Genomic DNA, 26,000 nt, shown 5'->3' with positions numbered 1-26,000 from the left:
AAATGTAGAAAAAAGTGTAGAGGTAGTAAACAAATTGAAACTTTACTCAAGTGAATGGTGGCAAAATAAACCAGAAATAACAAACACCTCACAAAGCTCCTTCTTAATTTAACATGACAGAGAATAGCAAGACTGAAATAGTGAGGAATGAAGCTACTGCATATTTTCTAATAAAACAAACAGGAGCACAGAGAATAAAAAATGGAAAATGACAAAACTGAATTGAAATAGCATTTCTACAGCACCGATCCCACGACGGCGCCTCGTAAACATTGTTTATTCCCATAAAACTTGGCTGGAGCTCAAAACAGTGCGGCCCAGCAGGTCGCACACACACACTGCAGCTGTGGTGTGTTTGATGAAGAGGGCTGCGAGGTAAAAGGTACGGCTTCTAATGCTAACCAGCATCAATCTCCTGCGTGGACAAACACACATGTGGGCACACACATTAAAGGGCGCACAAACACCTGCAAAGGTACAAGGTTTCTGCCATCGCTATCTCATAAGGCAGCTTTTATCATGGGTTTATACGATTTTTTATAACTTTAGTTTAGTTTATTAGGTTGTAAAAAATGCCTTTGCCTCATCTTTCACCATGACACCTGCTTTCAAATGTCATTAGTAATTACATTTGTTAAAACATCTTCAATAAAGGTTTTTTGTTGCGCATGTTAATAAGTTGTTAAAAAAAAACACAAGCCAGAGATTTTTCACATCCTGGTAAACCTAAAGTTATTCTTATTAATTGCTTATAACGGATCTATAAAGCATTTGTAAAGGATTTATTAATTTAGCTCTCAGTTATAACTTATGAACCTGGATATAAAAGGTGTGATACCCTGGTTATCGTTTCTGTCATAGCATCTGTCATCTGTTCATCCCTCTCTTTCCCTATATCCTTTCTTTTTCCTTCCCTTCCTCTTTCACATGACTCTCTTTCGTGTTCTTTCTCTTCCTCTTTCCCTCCACTTTCCACCTCTATCCTCGCTTTACCTCTCTCACTTTCTCAATCTAACTCGCTAATTCAATCACACACACATACTCACACATGCACCCTTCCCTCCGGTGAGTTATCCCCCACAGACGCACACTCTATTACCCAAGATGCACTGCCCTGCTGCACGCCTGCCTTTTCATTGGTCAATAAAACAACCTGAGCTTTATGGCTCTACCGATTCCAAGTACATCAACTATAGAGAGGGAGAGGAGAGAGAGGGAGCGAAAGGAGGGGTGACACAAAGGGAGAGAGGGTGGAAAAGAGTACACCTGAGGTTTATGAGCCAAACTCCTCCTTTTGAAAGAGAGAGAGAGGGAATGGGTGAGTAGATTAAGTGTGGAGAGAAAATTGAGAAAATAGTGGAGAAGTAGAGAAGGGTGTCCAGAAAATATTTACCTCAGGGGAAAGGGCGATACAAGAGAGAAAAAGAGGCTATCACGTAATAAGGAAAGAGAGAGAAAGATGGTGGGTGAGATGAGAGCAAAGTCAGAGAGAGAGAGCGAGAGAGAGAGAGAGAGATCGTAAAGCCCATAAAAATATAGAGAGCCATTCATGACTTATAAAATAACAGCCATCGATGTGCAAACCAAAACTGCAGCGTAGATGAAATAGATGATATTTTATTGTTCCAGCCCCTAAGTCCCAGTCTGTATAAATAGCTATTGATTCAACATGTTTTATTCAGCCAGCCAGGCGAACTTTCAGGCCTGGGAGACGTCAGCCGCTTGTCGAATCCGAGGCTGCTGCCCTGCCGTGGGCTTTCTGCTGCATTTTTGTCCGCTGTCCTCTATTGGCTAAAGGTTTTATCCCAAGTGCCTCAATCAGAGTGGCGTTTAGTTGTCTGTCTGTGTTGTACGAAGAGGGTTAAGTGCCAGAAAAAGTGGACAAGAAAACTTTCTTATTTTTCTTTTTTCAGTGCAGTGGCAATGAAACAAAATGATAATAGAGGAAAACTGTGTGTAGGACTTAATTTAAACTTTACACTCAGTCACAGTTAGGTTCATTTAGGCCAGATGAGGGCAGTGCCATTCAAACACTTGGACAGGGGACAATGTGAGTCTGACCTTAAATTCACAACAGAAGTGAGACATTAGTGCAACAGGAGAATCCATCCATTCAATTTATACTTAGTCTGACCTTCTGCCGTCTCTTAGAGCCATCACTGTCACATCACAGGAACTGCTTTCTTTTTGTCCAAAGCTACGTTGCTATGTTGCTACTTTACACATACACTGGGAGCAGTCTTGCTCAAGGACCGCCTGAGATAAAGCTTCTCCGAATTCCAAGGAGAGGCACAGGAGAAAAAGTGTGCCCATAAGAATGGAAAAAAAAACATTGTTTATTTATTGATTGCTTTATGTTATTTCTCCCATATCTCTAAATGCCCATAGTGAAACTGGGAGCTTTGATCAATCATTATGTCATCTTTGTTCGCCCTCTTCTTCTGGTTTCCAGGCTGGAGAATCAGTATCACCTACTGCTTATCTCTATGAACCAACTCCTACTTATCGCATAACGTTAGCGGATGGATTCAAGTATTTATTTGCATTTTCTTTTGGCGATTTACTTGACATTCAGTTCAAATTTGCAATACATTTGGATGGGAACTCGGCTAGTGATCCATTATAAATTATAACATACACTTCATCCAGGCCAACTAATGGAAACACCAGAGCAAGAGCTTATGAATATCAGAGATACAGAATGCATTTTCTGTAATGAAAGCAACCTATTAACGCTCATTAAGCTCTTAATGTGGTCTTTACTGGAATTAATGCCATAAAACATATTACATCAAATCAGAAAAATAAATCAGACAATCTCACCTCACCCCAGAGTAGAATTATTATTATTTATTTTGTTTTGGTTTTTGGACTGCCGAAAAACATGAATGTAGCCTCTGAAAGAAACCTTGAATTTGAGTTTGCTGAACACTACCATCCCTTCGGGGGAAATCCATATTTAGCAGATAAAGCAGTCTTTTTGGATCTACCTCCAGCTTTTGCAGTTTTTGCGTCTTTCTTTTCTTCCGCCTTTCTCTCTCACACATACGCATCACACAGTCACACGTTCACACTTCACGAGTCCAGCCTGCAGGCCTATAGTCGAAGTGAGGCGCCCGGCTGTCAGTGCTTTTGATTTGAGTCCGCTAAAGGAGCGACGAGGGCCGCCTGACGTCCACGAGCGGACCGCTTCCTCGGCTACAAACTCACACACTTACAAACACAATTCACCTCCAGCCTCCGAGGTACCCATTTTACACAAACATCTATCTGCATCACTTGTTATCACTCTCGTTCTGTGTGCTCTCTCGCTTTCTCTCGTTTCTCTATCAGCTCTCTGGCTCTCTATTGTTTTTGCCTCTTTCATTTATTCTCTGTCTTAATTTTTCTCTTTCACTTTGACTTTCTGACAGTTGCTATCACTTACATTACATTTTTTTCTGCATGTACTAATAAGCATGTAATAAAACTGAATATGAGTTACTCTCAACGTGAGATTAAAAACTATCATCCAGTTCTCTACTGGCATGCAAATCAAGAACAGTAATGCCAAAAGACATTTAAAGATAATCATAAGGATAATCAGTCTGTACATTAAATGAAGTCTCTCTCTCTGGAATCCGTCTCGTATCAGTGTGTTCTTGTGCAACCGTGTTTGTGTGTATCCTGGACAGCATTCTTTTATTACAGCTCTGTGTCCCAGTATTTTTTTGCTCTGTCGCTCCACATCTCTCTCGTATTCTCCCGCGCTTATTGTTTCTCTCTGTCTCGCCTTCACTTTTACTCTCTAACTCTCAGTGTTCTGTGAGAATTTATTTCAAAGCAGCTTTATTGCACAACGAGGAAAAAAGTGCCTGGAGTTTGTAACACATCAGTGCGTATTTTGGTGTCACTAGGACTGTTTTTTTTCCTGTGAGCTCCAGCTTACTTTCTAATTTAGTCTTGTTCTCTGTCTAATTCATTCTGACCAGAGTATAGTGTGACAGGAAACATGGGCAGATGGGAAATGGGGATCACATGCAACAAAGCTCCCTGGCTGAATCCAAAGTGGAGAGTTTATGGTTATTTGGTACCCATTTTAGACCACTGGTCCATTAGGACAGCTCTCTCTACTGTTCACTTTCTCTCTCACACTCACAAATAATGAGCAGTAAACAGATATGCTATCTTTGCAATGCATCTCTCTTTTTTTATTCTCATGCTTTATGTTTGTTTTACCCCATTTGTTTGTTTATATCCTAGACTAACAGATTTTGGGTTTGATTTGGTCTACAGGGTGCTCTCAGCTCTAGTATTTCTTGAATTTTATGGGGAAGTGAGTTTGAGCTTAGTTATATTTTCTCTTTTTGTAGCCATAGCGATGATGTGCCGCTCATTCTGGTGGGAAAGTTTTCCTCTGTGAATTCCTAGTTGGCAGTCGGCTAAACAGTGCTGCCCTTGCATGCTTTTGTCAAGAAATCAAACCCAGAAGACAAATGACGGGAAACATGAACCATTCCAGGGGCTGTAGCCCTGCAAGTTGGAGAAACATTTTGCGTTGGCGGAGGAGATTTCCACTCCACAGAGTGCCTTCTGGTTCATTCATGTTGTCTCTTTTGTTCATTCTTCTTCTCTACCTCCTTCACTGCTTCTCACCTTGCATCCACACTTATATAGTGAGGATTTTCTTTTCTCACTTTGTGGCTGAAGGACAAACTGAAATGCTCTTAGAGACCCTGACACAGACACATGTACTTGATGAAGTGCTGAAATGTGTTTAGGGTTGGATTGCTATTAATGTGTTTTTTTCCAAACCAGTCAATACTCTTTTGTACTGACTGTCATTCACAATGACAGCTGTCCTCCAGTGTTCTGCCATGTGTGTTCGTGTGTGTGCACTCATTGACAGTTGTGCAGTGTGGAAACTTGCCAGTAGCAACATTACAACAGACATTGACAGTTATTCTAACGGGGGAACTATTGAAGTGCTTCTGCCACTTTAGTGGCCATTGGTCAATTTGCTCAATTTGTTCCAGTCTCAAAGTGGAGATCATGTGGAGAAACACAGACCTGTAGTAAAGAGCCAGAGTCACTTCAACTCCAAAATTGATTTGTATGCCGTTTAACAGACAATTTAGTAAGAGTTGATCGATGTGTTGGATTTGCTCTGATGTGACAGTGGAAGTCATCGGGGGGGGGGCAAACTCTGAAACTTGTTTTGAAATGAAAATTGATGAAAAGTTGCACACGAGAGATTTCAGTCTAATAAGAAAAATACATGGAGTGAGCAGTAGTTTAGTCTTTAATTAGTAATCTGATTGGAACACCAGACATTTAGTTTAATTTTGAGTACTTTTCCTTTTGCAAAGATAAAAAGGCAACAATGATATAAATCTGTTAAACTGAAGTTTTACTAATCTATATTTTTATATAAATGATTACTCAAATCTAATGGGTCACTGACAGGATTTTTAGCATCTTTCAACTTATTGTTTTGGTTGATCCTCAACACTCTCATCTCAGTTGGGAATCAGATTCAAATATTTTCTTCAAGATTTTTCTTTTCTTGGATTACTTTAGAACCTTACATAATTAAAGTCAACAATGTATATACAGAGAGACAGTTATAGGCTATCATAATAATAGTATTTATATAACCGTAATAACCAATGCAATAATAAGCTACTTTAGATGAAGTGATCAGTGTTAAATCAAGAGCATCTAAGCTTTGCTAGTCTAAACTATAAGAACAGACAATCAAAAACAACAAAAGGAATTTAAGTTCAACTATCAACAATTTGTTTACTTTAAAGAAGTCACAATGCTTCCAAACACATAAATGCTACAGCTTGCTAAGCTAAGCAAAGCGTAACTAGGATTCATTTATCTGAACTGAGCCAAATTTAACAAAAGTAAATGACCAAACAGAGTAAAGCTGACATGTTTAAAACTATACATCTCCTGTCTGTCTCCAGATTACCTACAAGGCCCTGAGCTCTTTGGACCCCAGCGCCGATCTGACAACCCAGAGGGGACGGGTGTTCAAGCTGAGGAATGAGACCCATCACCTGTTCGTAGGCCTCTACCCAGGGACCACCTACTTCTTCACCCTCAAAGCCTCCACAAACAAGGGCTTCGGCCCGCCTGTCACCACCCGCATCACCACTAAGATAGCAGGTACAAATTATATTTTTATTTTGCATTAATTTACTTTAGTTTCTGGTGACATTTGTTGGATCTCTGCTCTCAATCACACAAAGACAGTGTGTCACACTCGTGCGTATTATAATTATAATTATTGTTATTATTATTATTATTATTATTACAATAATAGCAGGTAAAGAAGGTTTGTCTGTTGGCCAGTTGGTGGGTTGGCATGTCAGTCACTATCTCTATGAATGTGTCAGTCTGTGTTTTTGTTTGTGTCTTTGTTCGTCTGTCTGAGTGACCGTTTTCATATCTGACTTTTTCTCTCCATTTGTAACTCTCCTTTTATGTCGCCCGCCTCAGTTCATAGAAAATGTCACTGGAACCACAGAAAAGGAAAACAATCAACTTTTGTGGCAAGAACTATGAAATGCCCCCACATGTTAATGCATTTCTTTATTCTGAAACAAGAGGACTTCTCCATTCTTATTCCAACTGTTTTGTGAAGGGTGTTCTTTGTTGTTCAAATGACAGAGTGACTGATGCATCTCTTTGCCCTTTTCCTCTCTGACTCACCCATTCTGTCTCTTTCCAGCTTTACCTAACTCTCTCTCTGTCTCTCTGCTGTTTCCCATTCCCCTTCCCTTTCATATGTCAGGGTCTCAATCACTTTTCCCTCTCTGTCGCTGTTCCTTCTTTTTCTCCCTTTTTTACCTTTCTCTAATAATCCCTTCCCAAATGGCATACCTGATTGTCTTAACTTCACCTAAAGGTAGCTGTGACCTTTAGCTATGTTTTTTTATCTGTATATCTTTGGAGACACTCACTGTAGGTGTGAGCCAAAAGCACAAAGTGCAATCTTACAATCCCAAGTCCTTTTTATATTGAAGGCACAATGTAGACTGAGCTATTTTTTTGAGGGGGGGGGGATACAAGTTGTGTGGCGTATAGGACAATGGATGATCTCTGTCAATAATCTATTGCTTGCATTACCAAAGCAGAATTATTTGAGGATAAATTCACAAATGACGACTTATTGCATTTTATCACTAGCATTAATTACATGCAATATGAATGCAAGAACTACAACTATGCATGCTACTGTTTACAGAGCTGTGTATTTAACATTTTGGCAACTGGATTCAGAATTGTCCTGAGGAGTTGCATTTACTAGGAAGCTTGATATATTTCATTTACAGTGGCGAAGGCCAATGAAACACGGGGTGGAAAGCTTCCAAAGTTTCTTGTAGATGTGACAAATTTACCCATCAGAGCACCATTTATCTGCTCAGTTCAATCTCACATATAATAATCCATTCCTTGCACAGTGTGTGGAGATTTATTCCAAAATCCAGAACCGTTTCTTTCAAAATCTGCGTGTTGATGCATAAACAGAACATCAAGATACTAACATTCAAAGCAAGACTGCACCTACTTGTCTTTTGATATTTATGTATTTGAGTATTTCCTAATTTGTAGTATAAAAGTATAAAAATGTCAAATCTACCCAACATAATCTAAATAGGGCTTATCACTTCTATGTTTTACAATGTAATTAAATAATGATAATTATTCATGTGTCCCACATGTGATATGAAGCTGAGATAATGGCATCAATCTTTTCTTGTAGCCTTAATATACCCCGAGAGGCTCTGCTCCAACACTCACATCTTTTCATATTCATGCAGTTACACACATTCCATCCTGGAAACTGTTCAGTGCCACAAGTGACCACTTCTCCTTTGTCACAAGAGGCTTTGGGGTTTATTGGCAATGTGGCACAAGATCACATTCAATTATACAAATGGTACACATGTCACATTTAACCCCCCGAGGAATATATCGTCAATCGAATAATGGTTCCCAAAGTTTCAATGACCCACACAACTGAATCCTGAGTCCTGGCAGTGTACGTGCTGATTGAACTACAGAAGACTACAATCTAACTGTGTCATTAGCGTGTTGACTGTCTGTCAACACCTACAGTGATTTTAGTATGACCTTTCCACTGAGCCTCCATTCCTCCATCATCCTTTCAAATCTTCACAACATGTTGCTAAGAGGGGAAAAAAACCTGGCGCTTCCACACATAACATAGATGTCTCCCTCCAAATGTCACGCCATCCCCAATCTTCATTATCTCATTCAGGGACCAAAGGAAAGAGGTTTAAATTAAATGATGGGGACAGATAGAGATGGATGGACATAGGAGGATGGGGTTGGACTTGTGTTAATAACCTAAATGCCACAACAATCAGGGAAAAGGGGGCTGATGTTTTACTCAGAGAGGCACTGATGCTGGACCTCCAGTATGAGGGCATGGCAGATGTGAAATTAAAAACCTGAATGTCTATGCCTTTCGCAGTGAAGCGTACATCCACCTTTTATTGCTCTTAACAGCACCTGATAAGATAACTCTTGTCATAGTAGGATGCAAAAATGTAATTACAAAAAAGCCAAAAGATCAGAGCCAGAACAGATTTGTCGATTTGACTTTTGTTTTTAAAGCTTTGCATAATATATTTACCTCTGCTGACATTTATTACAGAAGACTGAAAAGTTTGACATCGAAATAAGTCCTCCTTTTTTTATATTAACTCAAAAGATATGGTGTGCTTGGCAGCCTCAACTTGTACACACATATCCAAAGTGAACCAACCTGAAAATGTACATGCTGACCTTGCATTTTGTTTAAGAATTTCTATTAATGTTGGAAAACATTTTGTAAGTCCAGTATCCTTTTCTCTCCTTTCCATTGGTGTGTTTCTCTGACATAATGTTCATTTTACACATTCAGACTCATTGTATTGTGTCTCGTACTACACAATGTTGAAGTGTATTGGTGCAGTGTCAGTGTGTTTCTATTCATATAAGTGAATGGGTTAGGGTCAAAGTGATTTATCATTATACAGTACAGAATGTATGTTAAAAATATACAGCTACACTACATTATTTTTGTTATGCTGAACAATCATCCCCCCCCCTTTTTTTTTTACCCTCAGCCCCCATGATGCCAGAGTACGAGTCTGAGGCTCCACTGAACGAGACAGAGACCACCATCACCATCCTGCTGAAGCCCGCCCAATCACGTGGCGCACCAATCAGGTAATTTCTTACCTCAGTCACCTCCTCTCTTCTCCCCTCCCCTCTTCTCCTCTCCTCTCATCTCATCACCCCCTCTCCATTCACCCTCTCTTACTTTGCTCTCCTTTTATCCACTTTCCTCTCCCGTCTTCCTCAAGGGCCTCTTTTAAAGCCATTAAAGTCACTCACACATATAAGTCCAATTTGTATGCAAAGGAACTCAGAGAATGGGACTTTCTTTCTTTTTTTATAAATTTGGCAATGAAACGTCTCGCCATTAGTCACATGCATCATGTAGCTTTTTAGTCACTGCCTTATGGAGATGCAACTCCAAGCTGAGTTGACAGGCCCAAATGTTTAATGGTAATTTGGCAATCAATGTCTGGTCACTTGAGACTTGACTGCTTTAACTGAAGCTCCCTGCCAACAGCTTGTTGACATAAAAGGATATAAAAAAAAGTTTTTAGGGACAGGGATTGCCAATGTTTTTCTTTTTTTTCTTCACATAATGCACAAAAAACGTGCTGTCATGGTCACACAAACACATTTGTGGTACAAAGCACAGTTCAACGTCAACTCTGGAAACTTTGTATCCTGACTTTTAACTGTCACCAATAATGTCTTGCAAAGTTGCATCAGAATGCTAATATCAGGCCATTTATCATTTTTACACTCACACCCTTTTCCTAAATGAGTGGTAGCGAGGAACAACAGGAAGTTATCAGTCATGAGTATTTTTGTCTTTATAGTAATTCATATTAAAGAAAGAGAGTAGAAAATAACAAACACACAACTCACTCAAATTTCATCATTCCAGTCTCTAGTCCACTGCACTCGCTGGTTTTGTTTTAAAATGGACACACAGCTAATTTATTCCTTTTCCTTTTCTCATTTTTTCAGCCAACGTGTTTTTTAATTAAAAGTTCACTTTGAACATGTGATCTCATCCATTTAATTGGTGTAGGAGAGAACATTATTCTGCAGTTGCCTTTAGGGAAATACAGCTTCGACAAGGGTGCATGGAGAATATATATCACTTCAATTTGGACTTTGGGAAATGGATTTGTGAAATGTGAGCGTGGGTCAGTGGTTTAGTGTTAATTTCAGTAAATCCCACACCATATCTCGCAATTTATCAGCAACACATGGCAGATATATCTCATTTTGAATTAGGCTGCACTCCAATCACTAACATCTTTATCTGTTTATCAACCCGTTATAAGCCCCTTTGCATGTTTGCTTATTATGTGTGTTCTGCGCAAGTATTACATGTTTTAAGTGCCAACAGATGTACGTGGGGTAGAAGAGAAAAGGCATCTGTTGGTTACTGTGCACAATAATATTTTGTAGTGTTTTATTTATTTATTCTGAGGAGAGTACATCTCAAGTTCTGGAGCTTAGATGAGGAATATTTACTGAAATTACTGCGCTAAGAGGAGCAGCTGTTGTGGTTGAGACACACATCGACATGCATGCTCGGGTGCAGACACGTGCATTCACATGATGGCTAACAGAGGAAGGCAGTGCTAATGGCTAGCAGTGGATGTCAACACATGTTTGCTTACATAAACTTGAATGGATACAGTATGCACGCACATACAAAAACCCACAGAAACACACACAAGACCAGATTTGCACACATGATCACATGCACACAAACACACACATTCCAAAGGTATTTCTGATATGATATAATGCATTCACTGGCCCCAAACCCGAAACTTTGAACGTCTTACTTCTTCTAACTTTAAAACCCCAAATCCAAGTCTGGACCATCAAACACCCCTTTCAAGATACAGCAGAAATGTCCTCTTTTTCTAAAAACCTTCCTCACTTTACATAATGTTGTTCATTTAAAAAAAAAAAAATGTCTACACTGTCGAGAAAAGTCCACACTCTCCAAACTGGTCTCATCTCCCAAGATGCCTTTAAAGTTCTGAAAATTCTTCCTCACAGACAGAGAAGTATACAGCGTAACAACATGCATGCATATAGGAACACCTGTACCTCCAAACACATGTACACACACATTTGAAAACACACACACACACACACACGCATAATTCCCTATTCGCCCCTTGTACTAGGCCTCGGCTTCATCCCTAGTGCAGCCTCTGAAAGCCATTAGTTTTGAAATGGATATTTCACCAGAAAGGCAGGAACGAAAGAGAGAGAGGGAGAGAGAGAGAGGGAGAGAGAGACAGAGAGACTCATCTTTGGTCATCAGCAATTATCTTTTATGAAAGCTGCCAAACGGGAGCTGGGGATAATTGGCCTCGGCCCCCTTCACAGAAACATACATTTCCCTAATTGCGTATAATTGTGAAGTGAGTTCTTGGCGTGGAGGACGGAGGTAATTGCGGAGGGCCGCTGCGTTTGTCCTGACCGCTAAAGGAGCCCTCAGCCATTCATGAAGCCTCTCAGAGCAGAATGGAAACATGCACGCGTACACACACACATACATACACACGCATGTGCACAGACACACGTAAGAGCCCCCCCACACGCACAGATAAAGTAGTATTAAGTATATAAACACACCTCAATACACCTGTTCGAACAAGCACACACACACACACACACACACACACACCTGCTACAGCACATACAGTCACATGCACACCTGCTAACATGCACACACACACACACACACACACACAAGCAGACGCTGGGCAGAGAGATGTATAATTTCCAACTTATTAATGTGTATAAGAAAACACATGTATGCAAAGGAAGATATAACCTCTTATCTCCCACACACACACACACACACACACACAGATGTCTCTTACTTTTAATTCATACTTTGCTGCTGCTGAGTCAGCACAAGAAATGATCTGCCAGCTACTTTGTTAGAAAGTCAGCTGAAGTTTGCTTCCAAAGTATATCTACCATTTGAAAAAGGGAGTGACCCTTGGAACAGATTATATTCCTTTTTAAAGGATAGTGGGCATTTTCCTGAAAATTCTTTACAGACTTCAGCCCTATTCTCCTAATGCTTTAATTGCTAAAATGGATACAAAGCACTTTGGAAATTAAAACTTTTAAATGGCGGGTGCTATAGTGATTGAGTAATGGGGATCAGTACGATTGTCATATGTTTAAGCTGAATGAGGGTATATTTAAAGTACAAATGCACCTTTTTTACGAGTTCAAATGAAACAGTTACAAGACTTGCACCCATTTAAACCCTGTACATCTGTGCTATTTGACCAAATACATTTTAATGATGGGTACAAACACAATAATTGTTACCGAAATAATCACCACTCAAACAGAAATGACAAACTGATTGTCTAAATTCCAATGAGTGATTGTTTTAGTCAAGGCTGGCCTCCTCAACAGTACACTTTTTCTTCTTCTTTTGTCTGCAGAAGCTTCAAAACCAGCAGTGTCAGTAAGCAGCACACAAAAGCAGATATTAATATAACTTTATTTGTGTTTTCAGCTCCTACCAGCTCGTTGTGAAGGAGGAACGCAAGTCCAAGACCCGCCGCGCCGCCTCCGATACCCCTGAATGTTTCTCTGCCCCTGTCAGCTTCCGCAATGCCTCCATCTTGGACTCACCCTACTACATCGCTGCTGAGCTGCCCCCGTCCAGTCTCACAGTTGTACAGCCGTTCACGGTGGGAGACAACAAGAGCTACGGCGGCTTCTGGAATCCGCCACTGTCACCGGCCAAGAGCTACAGCATCTACTACCAGGCCATGAGCAGAGCCAATGGGGTGAGTGACAAGACTCCAAAAGTACCAAAAAACAGGAACACACTTTGATCAAATAGATAAATTTGAAAAAAAATTTCAATGGCTGATATTCCTACTATATGTGTAGAAACAGAACATTTCTGACATGTGGTGCCCCCATGGTTAAGTATCTAAAAAGATGCTGTGGCAGATTTACCAGGATTGTCTCATTTTCTTCTTATAAACAAGAACTTATACCATTAGACTAATAGGAAAGATGCTACATATAGGGGCTTTAAAACTCTCGAAAACTCTTTGACAGCGAGAAAAAACCTGGAAATTATATTTAAACTGATATGAGGCATTAAAATCTAACTAAAAACGAAATAACTTCCTCTTAATAATATGAAAGCACAGAAACACCCTTGTCCCAGAGAGATTTTGAAAGCTTTTAAAGGTTCATGCAGTCACTGTGTGATTAGTGTCTGAGGTGAGGTTACAGTTGTAGACACAGTAGAAGTAGTTTGAATTCCCCACTCAAGACCCTGGACCAATAAAGTGAACATTATGTCCCTTCTTATGAGGAAAAAAGGAAATAATCTTCACTCCCAGAATCCATCTGTTTGCTTCCCCTTTTTCACCTGGCAATTATACCGTCTGCAAATATAACAACACCCCGCCCAACTCTCTCCTTCTCATAACTCATTCACAACTTGAACTTGGCTTTTGAATTTCCATAATACTGTGAACCCCTGTGAGGGTTGTTTTAATTTTCCACTGCCGTAACCACGGTAACTCGGTTTGGCGAGCGGGGCCGGGCAAGCTGGCTGATGCCGTGATGTAATATCCTCCTCCAGAAGGCAGATTTCCCACAATGCACTCACACGGACAGAGACTGTGTGCCAGTGTGTGTGTGTGTGTGTGTGTGTGTGTGGGAGGGGTTATTGCATGATTGATCAAGCGTGCATGTGAGTGGATGAGTATGTGTTTAAAAGTGCGTGTGCTTTTGCTTGTGCTTGCCAGTTGAGTGTGTATGCATGCGCTTTGTATATGAGCAGACCCTAAATCCGGTCACATTTGATTGGATCTCAGTCAATCCAATCAGTGTGAGGTTTGTGTGGGTCATGGATTGGAGCATTGTGGGGGTGTTGGTGGGGAGGTCGGTGGCAGCCACCATAACCCAGATGATTTGATAAGGAAATCAGGCATAAAAAATGGACACACATTCATAGAACTTGTGAATTTCTGCCAATATATATATTTGTTCTGCATGTTATCCATCCCAAAGAGAAACAAATCATGCAATAATTATTGTTTTAGGAACATCCCAGCTAGTGCAACCAACAGAATGGTCTACTAGTTTCATTGTCTCCTTTTGAGAGGGACATAGATTTGTGCCAACATCCTAATTTGTTTTTAGTGTGTAACTTTGTAGTATTAGTGCACAATACAGGATGAATGCACCAATGCACAGATGTGTTAGACAGTAGGGTTAGGATTAGGGCTAACACTGTAGCAAAGCTAAAGCTGTTTACAGAGTTTGGGTTAGAATAACTACTTGGTTAGGCTAAGGAGCAATTGGGATCATAGTTAAAAGAAAAAAAAAACAACAACACTGACTGTCAGCAGGAAACAGGACAGAAATGGACATCTCGTGCCAAAGTACAACGTTTTTTTTGTCACCCTTTTTGTCATCACAACACAACCTCCTCCCTCTGCTGACCTTTATAAGGTGACAGTATTTCTTCCTTTGCTCCAAACAGACAAGAGCCACTACAAGGCTTTATCACTTGAACTTAAACATGTGTCATTTCTGGGCATCTGTGAAATGACTGGTGTTGTTGTTTTTCTTGGGAGGATAGTCTTATTACATAACCCTGTGTAAGAAAATAATCTCAACTCAAAAATGCACTTATTAGCTTTCTAACTCGCAGTAAGTGTAGAACATTTTGTGAGTGCACATTTTTTTTTGCATTGATCCCAACAAGTTTCTATACCTTAATACCCCACAATGTTTGTCAGCCACCTCAAATGTCATGGTTTGGCTTAGCCAAGTTAACAGCTAAGTTAAGGATTCGGAAAACGCACTGTACACTAAGCATAGATTGTTTGAAGTGGGGATGCAAACAATTTTTGTTTGTTAGGCTTCTTCTGCATTATTAGCCTGAGTGAAAGAGGTGTATGAACAAAAGACCAATGCTGTCATTTCACTGCCAAGGACAGTCTCTGTGATACTAGTAGCTGTGTCTTTTCCTGTTCACTTCCCAGGGAAATCAATGGCCAGGGTCAGGTACACATATTTATATACACAACAGCTGCCCTGGAGCTCGTAGGCTTTCAGTGCCTTCCTCAAGGATTCATCAGTAGAGTGAATGTTTGTTGACACAGCTCGAACCCAACCGGTCTGGTTGAAGGACATGTCTCCTTTGGCACAAAAGGACAATAAAGGTCTTGCATCAGTTCCTTTTTATGTTTGGAAAGCTGCACTGGCTACGGAGAAATTAAATTGGCCAGTGAATCCACCACGGCCAGTTGTCATTTGACTCTGAATAGACTGCTGAGCCACGTCTCCCCACAAAGAAGAATGTCAGCATTTGAATAATTCATTCTCTAAATTCAATATCTCCATTATATACTGCAGCAGTAAGGGTATGTGAAAGTGATATTTTGTCAATCAGGGATTTAAGTTATCTGCAGTTCTCACAAAGTCCTGTAATTTGTTTAATTTCCTTGCTGTCAGTCATTTTGTGTGAGTAGGTGTCATTTTTTTTTCTCAAGCTGCGGATGTCTCATATTGGAAAGAAGCTCCTCATTTACATCTTAGAGGACTTGGCTGGTTTGTTGTAGTTTGATCTAATGGATGAAAGTCTGTTTCTCATTCTCTGCCTGTCTTGGATAATCCTGCTCGTGTTTTTTCCCTCTGAGCTCCACCTGTCCATCAAGGAGAACATCTCTCCTCCCTCTTTCTCTTTCATTTTCTGTCACTTTCTCTCTTGAGAACATTTAGAAAAAATGTTCTCTCAATCCACCCACTCTCCATCTCCCCATTGCTCACTGCTGTTGCCTCTGTATTTTTAATAGGAAAAAAAAATCCCAGTATATTTTTCTCCATTTCTCATCCCCTTCTCTCAAATTCTTTTTATCTCTCTGTTTTCTGTCCCTTTTCTTTCCCTCAATCCATTGTCCTACTGTGTTTTTTAGTCCCTGTCTTCTTTTCATTGAACCCTTCTTCCCTCTATTTTTGCCCCTTCTTTCTTTCTCCAGTTCTCTTTCCCTTTCTCTCTCCTCTTTATCCATGTATCACAATGCTTCTCTCATTCTTATTTTTGTTCTTTACCCTTTCTCATTCTCTACAGCACCCCTTTCCTTCTTACCTTTCCAGTTGCAATCTCTCTTTACCTCCCACCTTGTCTATTTTTTCTTTCCTCCCCCTCTCATTTCTCTCTTTTCCATCATCCTCATCTCTTCTTATCTCACCCTCTTACTTATTTTCTTTCATTCCTACTTGTATAATCTGTCCTCTTAACTTTTTCCTCCCCCTCTTCTTTTTGTATGTTCTCCTTGTACTCCTACTTCTATTTTTCCTATCAGTGACCTCTCCTTCCCTCCCTCCTTTTCTGTTTTTTTTTCTTGAACCCATGTCTGTCTCTCTCCCTCTCTCTCTGTCTCCCTCCCTCTTTCCTCCTCTCTCCCCCCCTCGGGGGTGACATCGGTCTGATGCCAGTCTCTCATCTCCCATCATTGTGCCAATTAGTCGACGCTCCACACATTAAAACTGCTCACCAACGGCAATCTTGATTTCTCCCTCGATGTTGTGTGATGTCACACACACACACATGCGTAAATGCACACACACACACACACACACACACACACACACACACGCCACCCACATTAAAAGAAAACACACACACAGACAAGAAGAAAGTGCCTGGGGCAGTAAGTAAGAGAAGTAAGACCAAGAGTGATCAGGGACTTAGGGATGAGGAACGATAGAGGGAGGGAATATAAATCTTAAAAGAGTGAAAGAGACATTAAAGAAGATATAATACTGGAGGCAAAGATAGAGGCCGGCAGGGCTAAAGAGAAACAGTGGGAGAGGAGAGAGAGAAATGGAGGACATGGTTTGGCAGAGTGAAAGAAACCCAAGAAAGGAAGGATAACAGTGGGTGAGGAAAAGAGAGAGATCTTGAAAAATGCTGTTTAATGGTTTTAGACCTTTACATCAGTGGCTCTCAACCTTTTTAGTATAAAGGACCCCTTAATTAATACCGCTGACTCATATAAGATCACAGGGATCCTCGTTTGATAAGATTTAGTGATTCCATAACTGTCTATACTGTAGATAGGCAGATTAAACGCTGTGCAACCTATGAACAGAACAGTCTTATGCATTCTCTCATCGGGCTTACTTCTGCTGCTAACTTTGTTGCAACAGTTTGGGAAGGCTCTTTCCTGTTTTATTATGACAAAGCCAGGGAAAAGAGATAAAATACAGGATGTGAAATTCAGGAGAAATTCATAGGAGGACCGAAGAGGAGACGGACGGATGACACTGGGAAACAAAAGGAGGAGAGAGGAAAGACACAAAGTAGAGTAGAGAGGAGAATTGTTGGAGGAGAAACACAAAGAAGGAGGAGGAAGACAAGAAGAAATGGGGCGAGAAATGGCACGAAACAAAAGGAAACGGTGGCAAACACGGAAAAACATGCCCTCCCGTGCAGAAAAATGCATCCAGGCACCTTTCTTGACAAGTAAAAAGCCTCAGGGGTTGGCCAAGGTACTCTGACAATCAACGTCATTCACACACACACACACACACCTACACACATATACACACATACTTCACACCAAGCAAGCCTCAGAGTGCAGATTTTGGAGGTTGTAGGAAAGAGACATAGAGAGAGATTTTACCAACTGACAGTTGATGTCAATCAAGATGCACTCACCTGACTTGAAAATCCCTAAATGCACTTTTATTAGCTGTGTGTGTGTGTGTGTGTGTGTGTGTGTGTGTGTGTGTGTGTGTTTTGTTGAGAAACAAATAGAGGAGAAAGACAAATAGTAACAAAAAGTGTGAAAGAGTTGCTTGGGAAAAAAAAAAAGTTGTTACCCTGGCTACCTTGGGTTGCCTGGGAACCCCAACAGCCAATCACAGTATCCAGAAGTCAAACAGAAAACACACATGGTTGGAAATCCTGCCCATCAGTTAGAACACTGACCCAACCAACTGTTCGGTGGTAGGAAAGAAAGAGAGCGGGAAGTGAGCAGGGAGCGATAGATAGATGGATTGAGACAGAGCGAGCACCCACACAGCAGCTGCATCTCCTATACACACTTAGTATTCTTGTCAGGCTTAACAAAGTTAACTACTACACACACAGAAACACACACACTGTGTCTCCAGTGTCTCCACCGTAAACAACCCCTACCCCCATCAACCAGCCCCCCCTCTTGTCTCCCAGCCTCTCTGGATAGAGGCAGGGCAATAAATTGGCCTTACATTTATTAACTTTGCTTCTTGCAACCTCCTGAGGTTTAGCCCATTAGCATGAGCAAAAACGAGGCAGCGCTTCTATTCACAGTGACTGTGAATCCAGAGCAGCCGGGCCTCTAAATGGACCGTAAATAGGCTCGATAGGGCCAATTTCTAGAAAACACAAGTCCCTGGTACTCAGTGAACTGATCCTATTCCCATGGTGACTATTTGTAGGATATACACCACACTTAGGATGGGAAACTCAGCCCTTATCCCAACATATCAAATATATTCAGACAAATGCTGAGGGCTTATGTGATACTGTATCCCGATAGATTATTCAATATGTCAGTTTTCATGGAATCAAACTGTTAGACTTCTCATTTATGGTGTCTATTTAGGTATATGCATTCATAGTTCATTAAGGTTATATTCACAGTGTGGCCCAAATCAGATGTTTTTGCTCATATGCACAAAAGCACAAAGTTTTGCAGGGTGTAATGCAATAATTCATATGACATAACTCTAAAAAAAACAACGTGTACATTACATATACCACTATATCGGTGAATTTAATGGAGGAAGAGGGTTTTAACAAACAATGAACTCAGTTGTCTTTGCATATTATTGTTCTGCAAACTACATGCAAAACACACTGACCACTGTGTGTTAACATGCACCCATTCTCCTTTTCTGAACAAGTCACCCGTAAGTTACCTGTGTAATAATATTATGCACAGAGACCAATTAAAGAATCAAATAGAAAAGCTGATATTTAGTCAGTCATTCAGACAGACAGACAGATGGACAGCAGACAGAGATACAGTAGGAGCAGGTGTGTTTAGTCTTGTGGAGAGATCCAGCTGAGAGGCTCACACCATCCATCACCCACTAACATTCATCTTCCCTGCTCTTTAACTTCATAAACCGGCTACCAGCACACAATCAAACAGCACACATACACAAACACACACACACACACACACACACGCACACACATACACACACGCTCGTGCAAAGACAGATGCATCAGTATGCAGACACAAGCACACAAACGTGACAGTAACAAATATGCGGCATAGGAACAATAATGTTCCTTTCTTCTGTTTTTCTCACCATTATACCTTTTCTGTTTCGCTGTGACTGATTGATTGCACAAAATGAAAACACAAGATGGTAAAAAAAAAGGAAAGAGGAGCAAGTAACTGAAATCCACTTTCACATAATGCAGACACACTATTTTAGAAACACTGAATTATTAAACTTTATGCACTCTGTCTCTCCGTGCCATCTTTCTCCATCATATTCTGACAGTGTGACACCTGCAGGTAGATGTCACATTGCAATGACACCGTTCATCAATCAACACGATCAGTTTTGAGCATTGCAAGATGATTTCCTGGCTACTGTCTCCTGTGTATATACGTGTGCACTTATGTGTGTATGGCAGGTGTCATTTAGTCCTTTTCACTCATAAATTCCAATTGTCCTCCAAATGCATGCTGCTTAGGAACTTGTGTTGTATTTTCAAATTTCTGAAGTTAAATGCACAGAATGTCTGGTGATCAAGTGGTTTAAAGGGGGCATATTATGCTTCCCCTTATTTTCTTGTCAAATAACCGTATGTAAACATTTAAACTATTTTACGCAACGGGCCAATGTTCGCATGTCACAGATTACTTTATACGGTTATGTGCTCCAGGTACAGAATGCCTATGAATTACAGGGATGCACTCCTGCACCTGCTCAGTCAGGTGTTATTTGACCAATCTACTAAGGACCACTATTCAAGTTATTAGATTGTTGTCAGTATGTCTTGAGGAAAGTACTTTTTCGGTTGTGAAAGTTCCATATTTTCTGGTTTTCCCTCTGATGTCCTCCGTATGCTCGGCTTCAACTCTTGTTGATTTACAGGCTTTCTCTTGCTAAAATAACTAACTGCTGTCTCCTTTCAGCTAATAGGGTGGCTAACTGAACTAATGGCAGCTATAGTTAGCAGCTAAAGTAGCCAACCACTAACAACAAATAAAGCAATAGGACATCAGAGAGAAAACCAAAACATGTTCTCCATATAATATGACCCAGTTTCACTGCGATCGGTGAATACAGTTACAAAAGTTGTGTGCTTTTGTACAATATTCAGTGAGGTCTGGTCCCCGGGAACACTCGGCTCCATCGGCATCTGTCATTTTTCCAACCTAATTCTTATCTCATTTGTGGTCTGATGCATCTAAACATTAGGCTTGTAGAGGATTTCAACAGGTTCTTTTCTTTTTTTAAGGTTTCAGTTGTCAAATAAAATATAGTCAATTTTAATATGACCTGAAAATGCCAAATTTAGAGGAAAATAAATGTACATGGGCAGTACCTAGGGAGTGATTTTGTTCAAATGCCAAAGTGACAGGCGTCAGTGTCGACAGCTGCTGTAGTAATCGTCTTTGATGAAGACAAATGGGCCAACATGTGAAGGAAGCCAATCTCTGTATGACAAGTTGGTTAGATACGTACACTTACTGGTGACAGCACATTATGGAGGGAAGAGAAGAGGAAAAGACAGGAGCAGTGAAGGAATGAAAAGAACCAGGATACAGAAAAACACGCGTCTCTTCAGGAGGTGACAATCAGAAAGAGACTGACAGGAATGGTGGAACCACGGGAATGTAACGTGTGAGGAAGAGAAAAAGGAGGGCACTGAAAGCACATATGGGCTGGACAGAAAGAACAGCCGAGACAGAGGTTGGGAGAGATGTTGTGACCTGTCCTGTTAGTTCTGATTTGGTGATTTATAGGTCAAATTATGTCTAGGCATGCACATTTTTAAGATAAAAAGAGTAATAATATTCTTCGAAACAAGTATTTTTACAGATATTTCACAATATGCGTACAATACACATATATAGGAACAAATGGATCATAAAAAGAAAGTAATAAAGAGAATAAAATTGAAAAACAAGATGAGAGCGGAGGAAGGTTGTGCTTTAAATGAGTGGCTACATACAGTGTGTACTTGAATGAAGGTATGCAGTGTGCGTGTCCATGCTTCAATAATGAGTGTGTATGAATTGAGAATGATGGATCTAATCAGCGCACACAGTAACACAGTAGCATATTGATTCTGATATTAATAATATGTTTGTACATGTGTGTTTTGAGACTAATCAAGCTGGTCAGTGTAGTGCAAAATAGAACAAAAGAAAAAACTAATAACATGGTTTCATGAGCTCATTGATCACATTTAAAGACTAATAGCAGCATTGTGTGTAAATGTATGAGCAAGGTGTGGGTACTCTATTAATCCACATATTACACGGTTTTGTATTTTTCACCCCTTCAACAATAAATCGAATGCACTTTTAAATATTGCCGACCTTTCTCTGCAGAGCAGCACCTGACATTTGATTCTAAATTGATTTTCGATTAAAGACAGCTGTTGGTTTTTCACCCAATGTCTTTTTTTTTTAATCTGGGTCACCTCTTACTTTGATAAGACTGATACAATACATGGAACCTTTATTTTGTATTTATTTCTTAAGCTTAATTTATAAAAGCTGCCATCATGTGGTACTGAAGCTGTGAGCAGGAAGTGTTTTGAAAGTTGCGTTGTGTTCAACGACACTACTCCTTTTTGCAGTGTCAATGTTTGTTTGCTGTTCGACTTGCGATTTGATTTTCTCACGTTGCTTACACAATGCTTCGGGTTCATGAATGTCAAAACATCTCTGAGTGTACAATAAAGAGGTGTGAAAATGGTCTCTGCTCCATACTACCTAGCACCCATTGGAAGTAAACCAGCGGGTTGGATGGATTAACTGCAATATCCCCAGTACTGAGAATAGTTATGAGAAGTCGTTGAGTGTCCAAAGCCTCCAAAAACACAGGGTGGTCTTTTGTGCTGCTTCCAACCAAGATGGCTGACTGTGCTAATTTGAAACATCACGCTCAGAAACTAAACTCTTCTAACAAACATTTAAAAATCGAACATGTGAGTCTATTTGAGGGAATTGTCCTACTATTTACCACTAGTTACCTAACCAGTCTGTCTGTCTTTCTCTTCTCTCCACAGGAAACCAAAATCAACTGTGTCCGTCTGGCTAACAAAGGTATGAGCACTCTTCCATTGGTAGTTAGCGTGCATTACAGTGAAGACAAAATGATATTATTTTTACTGTCTAATTGAACTTCTTTGTGGAGTTATAGTGTGATTACATGACCCCCTAGAATAGTGTTACAGTGTTGTGTGTTAGATGAGATGAACACACACACATACACACACAGACTCTCTCATTGATAGAGGTGAACCCACAACTTTTAGCCCAGGCAACCCCACATCCTAACCATGTTATCCTGCATGATTTCGTTGCATAGCATTCTCTTTCTCCGTCTCTTCTCTCCTCATCTGTCTCTTTTAGTGCCCTTCTCTGTCTCATGTTCTCCCTCTTTTTCCTCTATCCTGCTCTCTCTTTTTCCATTTCATACTGCATCCATGTTGCTCATCAGTGTATAAAGTGGAACATCAGGGCCATTACATACCGATTGACCGCCTTCATTAAACCCGATGGATGGAGGCTAAAGCGTTAGCCCCAGAACCCATTTCATCCTATTCTGTTTTGCTTTCCCCATGTCTCCCATCTTTATTTGCTGCTCATCTCCGGCAAATACACCCATTTGTGTGCCAGGCAATGTGCTTTGAAAAGCTTTACAGCTTGCTATTGATTTTCCTCACCTCGTCTCTTTTGTCTATTTTATTTTTTCATCTGCATCAAACATTGATTTGATTTTTCTACATCTCCTTTCTCCGTTCTGTCTCTTGCTCTCTTATTATTTCTCATCTAAATCATACATTTATTACACATTTGTGCACATTTTTCTCTTTTATGTCATTCTTTTTTTCTTGCTTTATCCATTTCCAGGCTGTGTTTTGTTTGAGTGGAAAGTATTATGGGCGGAGGTCTACAGTGTGTAGACCCTGCTCGCTGTCTGTCTGCATGTGTGTGTGCTTGGGAAAAGACATGCTTTTAACTTTGTGGCTGTCTTTCATATGACAAAATGTTAACTCTTCTCAAAATAGTAGATAGAAGAATTATCTGTGTTCCCGAAAAACAAACTTCAATTCTACTTGAAAAGTTTTTGATATGTGGGCAGCATTCTGAGGCAATGCAGATGGCTAATTCAGCAAATGCCTATGACTAATTTCTTTGAGATACCTGTTATCCACTCTCTACAGCAGCTGAATCCACTGACAAATGCCACTTTTCTGGTTCAGTGTGTTCTAATCAGTGAAATCAGCTTGTGTACTTAGAATAAAAACCTACAAGCAGTAATTGGAGAAGAATTACGGTTTAGTTATACAAGCATCTGTCAGAGGCAGAGAATTGTATTTGAGTGGAATTTAGCAGAAAAAGCCAAAGAACCATGTTTGTGGCCAGGTTATGAAAGCCTTCACATAGAGAGAAAAGAGCAAAGACGATGTGCAATAATCATCACTAGCGCTCTTGTTACTAACTGAAAAAGCACAATCTTTGCACTTTATCTGTGATGATCTTCATGAGCACAGTAGAAGAGAGCATATAGCTGATGAAGTAGGGTTGGCCTGTCTTTTGGCCAGCCAAGATGCTATTTATGTTTCACCTTTATTTTAAAACTGAACATTAAAACATGTGGTCTTTATGACCCGATAAACATTTTACCACTGTTCTACAGCAGTTCATATTGTATATTTAAATTGTAGGCAACCATAGCAATAGAACGTCTGCTTTATGCTGCCTTGCCAGATTATAAGTTGCATTGAAACAAGCGCAAGCATACGTTCATCTAAGCACAAACATTAGATATTGATTATTTGAAGACAGTCTGTCTTTTTTTTTTTTGTAATTGGTCATTAATAACACACACAAAGGTTTTCCTGATAGAGTAAACAATAGAAACTTGCTAATTGACTGTTGCCCATATCCATTGCTTGGGTATATCAGTAGACTGTATCATGTATCATTGCTTCTTTGCAAGCTAATGTGCTTAATGTTACCCTACTTACTATCTGAAAAACTGGTTCTTTGGCTTAACCAAGTAAGTGTAAGCCATTCAATGTTTAAAGCTAATAAGGCAATAATCTGTTTGAGTAACAGGGAGAGACAACTTAAGCCACCTAGTTGCCTCATCATAGATGCTATAAACAAATTGTCAACAAATTATTGGTTTTTAACCTTGATGAAAGTATTAACTGATGTGATTTTGTCTCTGGGTGAACCCAGAGGCCAGATTGTGTCTTCGCACCAACTTTGCCACGCCACAAAGTTTCTACCTTTTTTTTTCTTTTCTTTCAACCATCACTTCTTTTCTCTTCCATTTCCTACTCCCTTTATTTTTATTAACCCGTCAAGCCAAGCTGACAGACTTAACAGACTCAAATGTTAACCCCCAGCACCACATCTGCATTCACTGCCTCACTCTTTGGTAATAAGCATCCTCACCAGCAACACATCTGTTAGGCCTTTTCCTGGTAATGGGCCAGTCAAGATGCTCATTGACGCTTACTTCCTGGCACTACGACCAGTCATATCCCAGTTCACATCTTGAGTGCTAGATGTCCTATTGATCTTAATGTTCCAGTGCTATCTCTCACCACTGCAATTTCTCTCCTCTAAGACAGATTGTGCAATTGAAAACCAGGGAGATCTAAACCTTGATGAAATGGATAAAGAAAACTATACGTCTTTTTTTCTTAGACTTTTTTCTTCTTTCTTTTTCTTTTTTGTTGTTGTTTGTTTTCTCTCTTCCCTCTCTTTCTCATGCTTTCCGGCGGGGACGTGCGGCCCTTGGCCTTAGTGGTAATAGGTAGGGGACAAATAACAACGCCGTACATTCTAGTCATCCCAAGCGAAGGTGATTATTGCTTTATAGGCAGAAAATTTTCTTCCCTATGTTATATTTTTTCATCACAGTACAACCATAAACACAACACAAACCCTGTTTCATTTTGGTTGTCCCCTGCCCTCCCCTCCTTTTCCTCCTCCCTTTGTTTCTTGACTTTTCTTTGTTTTTACTCTTTGGGTTTTGTCTTTCCTTCTCATCGCCATCTTACTGCATTTGTTTGCATGTCTGCTCTGCTTCGAGTGTCGCTGGCTGTGTTTGAACTTCCTCTCTGTCTGTCTTGCATCCACACACACACACACACACACACACACACACACACACACACACACACACACACACACACACAGCAGTGAAACCATGCGGCTTTCATGAAGTCAGTAGCCTCAGTATTGGTACAGTAAGCTAACATTTGACTTTGTCTTGTCTTCTGACCTCCAATGCAGTAGAGTTTTATTTGAAAAGGAAAGACTAACAACCAATCAGAAAGAACAGTATGAGAGCCATGAAACACATTGTCTTTGGATCTTTATTGCTCAGATAAAAGCAGACTTAAGTTACAATACATAAAGTATTTGCTGTAAGTATGGTTTCATTCTTATATTTATGGCAATCATTCATTCAGTGAGTGAATTGGCGGATGAAACAACAATGGATCATGGGAATGCCCTTTAAATAGCATTAATGGTTACACTTCTGTTGGGATTGGACATGGTGAAAAGGTTATGGTTACCCTATTTTAGCCAACACGCTCTCACTCC

General features: G+C 40.2%; 1 protein-coding gene across 6 annotated transcripts in view; it reads left to right on the top strand.

Moving 5' to 3' along the window:
* ptprt (protein tyrosine phosphatase receptor type T) overlaps positions 1 to 26,000 on the top strand; it is a 318,570-nt gene that overhangs the window by 171,191 nt on the left and 121,379 nt on the right. For 4 of the 6 annotated variants that reach the window (XM_051415102.1, XM_051415097.1, XM_051415096.1 and 1 more), the window contains exons 12-16: positions 5,955 to 6,156; positions 9,129 to 9,231; positions 12,659 to 12,935; positions 22,436 to 22,472; positions 25,195 to 25,251. In XM_051415102.1, coding sequence (XP_051271062.1) covers positions 5,955 to 6,156; positions 9,129 to 9,231; positions 12,659 to 12,935; positions 22,436 to 22,472; positions 25,195 to 25,251 — 676 coding nt within the window. The remainder of the gene's footprint in view (positions 1 to 5,954; positions 6,157 to 9,128; positions 9,232 to 12,658; positions 12,936 to 22,435; positions 22,473 to 25,194; positions 25,252 to 26,000) is intronic. The other 2 variants (XM_051415100.1, XM_051415099.1) reach the window with 1 other exon arrangement.

This window comes from Dicentrarchus labrax, unplaced genomic scaffold (assembly GCF_905237075.1).
Source record: "Dicentrarchus labrax unplaced genomic scaffold, dlabrax2021, whole genome shotgun sequence".
NCBI lineage: Eukaryota > Metazoa > Chordata > Actinopteri > Moronidae > Dicentrarchus > Dicentrarchus labrax.
This window is presented reverse-complemented; position numbering and strand designations above follow the sequence as displayed.